This window comes from Sycon ciliatum, chromosome 9, assembly GCF_964019385.1.
Source record: "Sycon ciliatum chromosome 9, ocSycCili1.1, whole genome shotgun sequence".
NCBI classification, from domain to species: domain Eukaryota; kingdom Metazoa; phylum Porifera; class Calcarea; order Leucosolenida; family Sycettidae; genus Sycon; species Sycon ciliatum.
Window position 1 is genome coordinate 3,787,840 of NC_088651.1, and position 8,574 is coordinate 3,796,413.

At 46.4% G+C, this 8,574-nt stretch overlaps 1 protein-coding gene across 1 annotated transcript; it reads left to right on the plus strand.

Annotated features, from left to right (window-relative positions):
* The first annotated feature begins 1,337 nt into the window (after nt 1–1,337).
* On the plus strand, nt 1,338–6,670 carry LOC135825324 (sperm motility kinase Y-like). The gene is made up of 5 exons (XM_065338061.1): nt 1,338–1,601; nt 1,893–2,185; nt 3,233–3,415; nt 5,782–6,165; nt 6,528–6,670. The coding sequence occupies exons 1-5, from the start codon at nt 1,437–1,439 to the stop codon at nt 6,598–6,600; spliced, it is 1,098 nt and encodes a 365-aa protein (XP_065194133.1). The 5' UTR covers nt 1,338–1,436; the 3' UTR covers nt 6,601–6,670.
* The last annotated feature ends 1,904 nt before the right edge of the window (nt 6,671–8,574 follow it).

An 8,574-nucleotide genomic window follows, 5' to 3' on the forward strand; every position in this document is an offset into this window, starting at 1 on the left:
ATTGCTCGACCTCCAAATCATTTGGGCACCGGTATGCCACTTCACTACAGTGCATGTAGAAAGTTCAAAATTGCGCCATTTTTACCCTATAAAATATATTTACATTTCTATATCTGCTATTCATTTGTTATTTACCTCCACTGAGGAGCTCTTAATGAGCGAAATAGCTGTCTTTAGGATATGGAATATCTACCCATAACCAACCTTTTCGCTATGGAGTGGTGCTGTGTATGTGGGCCAAGAGCGCAGTATGGAGAGGTCGACAGTTCAGATTCGAGTTTGTTTGGATTGGACTACCGGTACATGTAATTCATTTTCATTTTGATTTTATCGCCGAGTTTCATCTCTTGTAACTGTGTCTTTAGTGGTCTTGCTTTTTTCCATGAAAACTGTAAGACCAGGATATTCTAACGTCTCTAAGTTTTAACGATCTCTGAATTTGTGGGTTAGCCAGGTGAAATTCTAATGAATTCTGTCTCAAAACAGGAAAATTACTGTACTACTTGGACATATTATTATTATTATTATTGTGAAAAAGGAAGACAAAATGTTACGAGTTGTTTAACTGTCCACCAGCGTGGGGGGGGGGGGGCGGGGGTCATCGGCCAGGACCTTTTGGCATTCTCTGTTGCCGTGAAACTTAGCTCATGCTCGTCTTCGTTGCGCTTTCCTTCCCCTGTTGGAGAAGTGTTGGAGCTAGGTGTCAGGTCGCTGAATGTCTCAGTACTCCTTGTCAGTTTTGTGCCATTTTGTCGCACTCGCTGACTATAAAGGCTGCCGCCTCGCCGGGTCAGCCCGCTTGCCAAACACACCACAGGTTTTGTGTGGATTTGTGTACAACCCCGAGATCCCGTTGCAGGCCGGGTGGCCAGCCTGTCGGCCAGCCCGGGCTGTAGCTGCACATAATCACCCCCGTTTCAGTACTGAGGATCAGTCATCACCACCACACAAAGGTCATTGACGCTGCAAATTCTATTCAAAAGAAAAGAAATCTCCAAATGTTCGCCCTTGGGGCTTCATCAGGGAGTAAAAATTAATAATTATTTCATTTCTTTTGAATAGATATTGGTGAATCGGTTGCAGTGGACCCTCCGTGTTCTAAAACAACGTTTCAGTACTCCCCCGTAGATACCATTGATCCCGTACACATCGGTACGAATACTCCCAGTGTCAAGTGTCAGTCAAGTGCAATGCAGGGTATCCCGTACTACGAGCTCTGTGGAATGCGTACACATGTGTCGTAGCTGACCGGTGTAACGTACGGACATGTACATGGGTAGCAGTATAACGCAGCCTCAATGCATGATGACACATGCTTGTTCGTTTGTTCTAGAATTCTCACGCTCTACATTCTCCTTGACTCTTCTCTTCCATGACTGAATCCTCTTTCCCTTGAAAACACCTTCTGTAGCTTCATACCGTCGTTGCCCGAAATCATGGCAGTGATAATCCAACTGGACCCGAACATATTCGGCACGATTGTACACTACGATGACGAAACCACTGGCAAGGTGGATGGCGTAATACAGATTGGTGGAAGGGTCCTGGGAAAGGGTGCATTCGGAGATGTCCTTCCCGCTAGGTTTCCTGGTGAGGATAAGGTATGTATGCCTCGTAACATATCTAAAATGGTCCGATTACTGGAGCGGACGAAGCACTCTTGTACTGTTGAACTGATTAAGATGCACAAGGCTAACCGCAGAAAATGCAGAATTGTTTTATTGCATTTCGCCTGCTCTATGTTGAGGATATAGGTAAGACGCGATTTCGCCCAGTTTGGGTCGTCTCGCCCAGTTCGAGAGCAGCGGGGTAGACAGTATTTGTGCGTATGGCGGCTGGTTAGTGTTATCAATTTTACTTTCACTTGCTGCCGCTTGCCTCTGTACATCCAGATCGTCGCCAAGTTTATCAAGAAAACTGAAAGCCAGCAAGTAGACATATGTACGGAGGCCGCAATCTCGCTAAAGCTTCGCCATCCTTGCATAGTGCCGTGCTTCGGGGCCCTCCAGACGGAAAAGTCAGCGATTCTCTTTTTCAAGCGGATCCATGGAAGAACACTCGCTCACTGGGCCGAGAACATAAGGGCGTTGGTGAACCGCAACCCAAGCGAGGATGAAGTCCGCCCGATCATGTTCCAGCTACTGCACGGCCTGCACTATCTGCAAACAGCTAAGATTGCTCACTTGTAAGTACATGTACATCTAATTTCCTCCAATTATGTTTTGCGCAAACAGTCACTCATCGCAATGCACTCCTTTCTTCACTTTACAGAAAAAGAAAAAGCACCAAGGAACTACAATTTCCGCTATACTGTAAAACCGGAAAGTTTAACTAGCGGGTCACAAAGTAACGTGTTAACGACCAATTCATTTTCCGTTATTTGAAAAAACGTTATCGCTAGATGTCGGTGTAAAGATGCGCATGCAGATGAGTAAACTTTCTGCCCGTAATCATGCCAAAATTACAAAAACGTTTAACTTTTTGGTCGTTAGACTTTCCGGTTTTACAGTAACGCCCACTAGCACACTAGCACACACGCCCACTAGCACAACCAGTTGCTAAACAATCAGCTCATGCGATAACATTGCACGACACTGACCAACGGCGCTGACGTTCTGCAAGTCATTGTCTAGCAGCTTTCCGAGTCCTTTGGTCACTTTACTCAATCTTCCTGTACAAGACGTCAAGTTTAGAAAGCAGTGCAATTTGAGGTGTGGATGTTAGCCCCCCAGCCTATGTGGTTATTACTAAAGTTGCAAGATGCATTGAACATCATTCTTGATTGATTTTTGCTAGGGCACATTATGGTCGTGTCCATGCTCTGTTCTACGTTTCTGGCCTTGCTTGGTACCTTTAAAGTTAGTATTGGCTCAGGTACAGTACATGTATCTCTGAACTTATGTATAGATGCTTTCTCGATACATACGTATGTACACTGTATATCATGTGTACATTCACATGTCTGAAGGTTTGTGGTTTTTCAATAAAAAAAATAAATAAAAAATAAAATAGAGCTACATACAAACAGCAAGGGGACGGAAAACGTGTATTGAGCACTCTCTTGGACAGTCTGGAACCTCTCTGTTACATACATTGTATATCAACATAATGGGAATACTATGATGTTTATGCTGGTCATATGTTTTATTGTTTGATTGGCATAATTATTTGGAACAAAAAAATGTTGATTCGTGTGACCTCTTGTTCCTGTGTCGTTACTTATCAACTACAGCGACCTGCACGCCCACAACGTCATGGTTGATGACTCTGGCACGGCGATCATCCTGGACTTCGGCATGGCGCATGACTACCACTCCATTAAGAGGGGAGTGTTCATGCCAGCATCCTACTCCTATCCTCCGGAATGCGTCATTCGCGATATGGGTGTGGATCACAAGTGTGACGTCTTTCTCTGGTGAGCAAAACGCATAATAGTAGTGATATGAACAGGTCCGATATTATTGTAGGGAGCGACACACAATTCTCCAGGTGGAATATTGCCCGAATAAACAAATGAGCCTGGATCAGCAAAAACCATCACATGTGCAAAATTTTCGAAAAATATTTTTGTGCTCCAAATTGATCCACAACCACTGATAACCAGTCTCAAGAAATTTTAGATCAATCACAGCACCGTAAATGACCAAAAAATGCGGTACACCACATCTCTGTACAAATGTTGGAAATGGCATTTCTGTGTAGGATGCAAGTTGGAGCGTTGGTATGTGTCTGATCCTGTTAGGCATTGCCATCACTCAGCCGGCTAACAAGGAGGAATTTTATAGTCCTTGGGGGTGTACTCAGACACTGGCTCGTCCAAGTAAATCATTGGCTTCACTGACTATCGCGCAGCTAACGGCATATGGCCAAGTTCCAGGGGCTGATATTGCATCCACACCAGGCTCTGTACTGATGGAGTGATGCTCTCCAAGCCCTTCACTTCCATGAAAACATATCTGCACACACGGAGTGCAATCACAGCAGCTGTGACTACTTAGCACACAGGCTCATGAGCATGAGGTACGTACTAGGTGCAGATACATTCAACGGTTACCTGACCCTACAGGAACATATTTTTTTGAATTATTTTGGGAGCTGCTGCATGGACCAAATAAATGTTTCAAGTAACGTTGCTCAGTGTCCAAGCCAACGAAGCAGATCTTGTCTGGCGCTAGCTCTCGTTGCTCTTCCAGTCGTGAATCGAAACGCCTTTGCTCTGCATCGTCACTGTCGATATCCGACAAACTTACTAGTGAAGGAGTCGTTCATCGCTCAACAATATCCACTCGAGTCGTCGTCATTCTCATCAGCGCTGCTTTCTTCTACACGAAGTCTGCAGCCTCGCCGAGTCGCTTTGCGGCAGGAGAGAGTCGTCCTCTGGAGCTCCGCGGCTTTCACCTGACTCCCTTGATGAGCAATCGCCATCCCAGTCATCACCAAAAAATGTCGTGTCGTGATTGGCGTCAACGACGATCGATGCGCGTGCGATGCTCGCGCCCCGTGATCGTACCTATTCGCCAGCCAAGCTCAGGTACGTGGGGTTTCCCAGCCGTGTCTCCTCACTTGCCTGGGGCTTGCCTAGCTAGCTAGTCACTGACAAACAAACAAACACGGGCTTGTCAGGCGGAAAGAAAGACTAGTGACAAGAAAGACAGAAAGGTGGTGGGTAGTTGTTAGGTCCGCGACTTTTCTTTCGCTCGACTTCAACGTCACTTTTTGATCAACTTGATATCAAACACAAGCGATGGTTTTCGCTGATCCGGGCTCAAATCATACGGGATACATGCATCTGTCAATGATCTTTAACTAGAGTTGCTTGATGGTGGCCAGATTGCGTAAATGTTTTTACAATTGTGTCGTATCGAGCATTTGGTTGTTGGTGTTGAAATTTATTCAGGCCTCGTTTTCATTCCGTGTTTGAAACGCTTTCGCTGTGTGCACGAAAACGATAAGCGTTTTAGGTGTTTACACTGCAATCCGTTTTTTGCTGCTTTTCGCGCGCAATAGTCAAGTGCAATAAGTTGGCATGGCGACGACATGTTTCGAGCTGGAAATACGGAACTCACTCGTGCCTTTTCCTATTTCCCGCCACACTATTCTGGCATTTCCATTATAGCTCAACGTTTTTGCCGTGTACAGGAGTACGTAACGGAACGAAAACTATTGAAAAACAATGAAACGTTTTTCAGCGTTGCCGTGTGCACGCTCTTATCAAAATCTAATGAAGCGAGGCTTTATAATTTTATTTAAAGTCGGAACACTAACAGGCGATGGCGCCAGCTTTTGTACAAGTGAGCGACATGTCAAAGTCGACAATAATAGTAATGGGGCGGGGAGGTGAACAAATCACAAGAAAGAAGTCACCGAAGGTAACTGAATATGTTACAAATAGAGCTGCGGGAAAAGAACCATGTTGAATAACCTAAAACACGGAGTTTAACTGACCGATTTGAAGTCGAGAAGTTCATTTCCTAACATCCTTGCAAAACTCGATGTACTAATAGAATAGGATTGAACCAGATAAAATCTTACAAAACATTAGAAAGGGTTGACCATCGGTGAACAGATAAAAATCGACCCACGTTGAATACTTCGCTTTCGAGATCGAGAGAGCACAGAAATGGGCGTACCAGGGTTTACAGCGCATCATGGCCGATGTATTGTCCCAGAGAATGGCACCAATGAATTGGTCATGGCAACATCATGCCCTGTCGGTCGTTGTTCACTGAAGGCATGTCTGCGTACCTAATATCTACTCACCTGTGCTTTTTGTTTCAATAGTGCCGGCATGATGTATCTGGTACTCTTCCGGAGAGGTCCATTTGGTTTCGTGAACCTAAAAGGAGTCGCACCAGCCAAGCATCTAGACAATGTGCTTGCGGGCATGTGCCAGGATCCGTGGAATGGACCGCACAAGTCTTCTTCAGCACTTCAGACCCTGATGTCCAAATGCCTCGCCTACAGTCCGGAGGATCGCCCCGACGCCGCTGAAGCTCTTTGCTACGAGTGGTTCAAGGCAACACCGGGATATTCCAAGCTGCATCTGACGGATTACGTGCCCAGTACTCCACCAACTGACTTCAGAGAGCTTGACAAAGAAATTTTGGAGACGATATGCAAGCAGTGGGAGAGCGATACGTATACCATGGCCAGTGCCATCATCACGTAAGTATACCATACACACACAGTTCAAATATGGGCTTTCTTTAGCGTACATCATCCACAAGGAGTGATCATTATTCTCGTCGATGTTTGAAGAGAATATTGTTGAACGGTCACTGCTTGGATGACAACTACACCATAGCTCAGCGGTAGAGCTTCCCTGGCCGTATGCGAGGGCTCCTGGTTCGAGCCCTGGTGGTAACAGTCAATTGTTTGTCTGTCTTTTCCCGTTTACAACTTTCCCTCCAACTTGGATATTCTGTCTGGTGTTATTGCGCATTCTCCATTTGAGCACGGGCAGGCCGAGGAAATGCAAAGGTACGGGGGACACTGACAACACTTCCATGTTCTTTCTCCTCTTACAGGAACAGCAACGGACCAGCTGCAATTGCTTACCGGAACGCACAATATATCTCCAACAAGTTCTTCAGCTCATAATCCAATTGCTTTCGTTCGTCACAGAAGCGTCTTCGCCAATATTAAACTGAATAAATAACTGAAAACACACACCCTGGCTGGAGTACACGTAACTCAAGGTATCCCGTGCGGCCTCATCTTCTCTGTGATTCACTGATGGGTCCACAAAGGTCGAAACATTGCTGTCCGCAGATTAAGAATTTCGCTTCTGCTCTTCCAGCAGTTGAGCACTCTGATGTTTTTATATATTTTTTTACTAAAAGAACCATGTACCATATATACGCCAGTCACAGGAGAAGCACGCACCCGTACATCTGCAAATGCACTTGAAGGGCGCACCCACAGAATTTCTCATTTAATATAGCAAAGATAGCGGATCTGATTCTGATTGCAACAGATCTAGACAAGCGCCAGAGTCTAAAGGCCGATTAATACTTCATTTCGCGTTCGGGAAAGACGTCGCGCGATGGCTTTCCCGTACGCGAAATAGTTGAGCTCTGATCGCCATTTTCGCGACGCAACGCGTTTCCCGTGTGCGAAATGAAGTTTTTTTTACTATGTTCACATAAATAGCTCGAAAAGAATAAGGAAAGACAATGGTACAGAGACTAGGACAAACGTGACAACTAATGAGCAGGCGCTGCACCGAGACGCAGTAGTGATGGTGGGGCATTGATGACTCTGCCGACCTGAGGTCTCGGCGTCACGGCCAAAAACACGCACCAAAAACAATGAAAAAAAGAAGAAGATAGATCTGTACAGGTAAGAAAGATGCAAAAACCCAAGGCTTAACACGAACGATTGTGGGAGGAGGGAACTGTCTTAGCATCATACTATTCATAGGGAATCGACTGCCCAGAGCCAGTTTGTGCTGTGAAGATGGCGGTACACATTCGTTTTGAATGATTGCATTCTCTTGCTGTGTGGAGGCTGGGATAGGAGAGCGGCAGGGAGGGAATTCCAATCGCTGATGCTGCAGTGTGGGAATGAGCGCTTCAGTGCCAGCGGGGCAGATGCAGGCAGCTGGTGTTGGAGCTGGTGGTCATGACCACTGACAGCACGGTGCTCCCTGCGAGTTCTGGGGTTAGTAGAGGTGATGTGGCGCGGTGGCAACACAGAGAGCAGCTGCGGAGGACCAGGCAAGTAGTGCAGCTTTACTTGTACAGGTAGGCAAGCAAGGCAACAGTGCGGCGGATGGACAGGCTGGGTAGGTGTGCCCCAGGGCCGATAGCATGAAGCGCGCGGCGCTGAGCATTGTTCTAACGCTGGAGGTGACCCTGCGCAGCTCCCATCCATACAAGAGGCGCATACTCCATGACTGGTCGTACGAACGCCTTATATACGGCCGCCCGGGCTGCGGGGGTGCGTTCAAGTATGAATCGGCCTTTGGACTAAGAATTTGCGACGCCATGTGACCCGCAATGCCCACCTGGTCTGCAGCACACGGAGTACATCGGATTAGGAGGGCCAAGACAGTTCACTATGCACACCCTACACTTGCTGGAGTAACCAGTATAGACTAGACAGCACGCTGCCTTGATAGAAGCAGACACTATAGATGCACTGGTACCTAGAAAATGTCAAGCTACCAGTGCATTTCCTTGCCAAAGAAATTGGAGTTAGTCCAATTTCCAAATTCTTTGGCAAGCGGGTAGCCTTCCGACAGGTTCAACCGTTGGCCAACTGAGAACACATCCTACCAATGGATATTTGGAGACAAACACAAAGCAAGACATACGGGATGCATGCACAAAGTACTGATGTACAGGGAGCAACTAGACCCAACAGAGGTCTCGGCGTTACCAGTGGGGTGGTGCATTTGCTGTTTGCGCTATGCTGAGCTCACGGACTTGTCCGTTTGACCACTCTGGCAAGGTACATTCCGTTCAGGTTCAAATCTGGCTTTCGAAAATTTACTTTTGATTTAATTCCTATCAGATTCGGCCTCATTTTCTCTGTGCTGCGATGATGAGTCCACGAAGGACGAACAGTTCG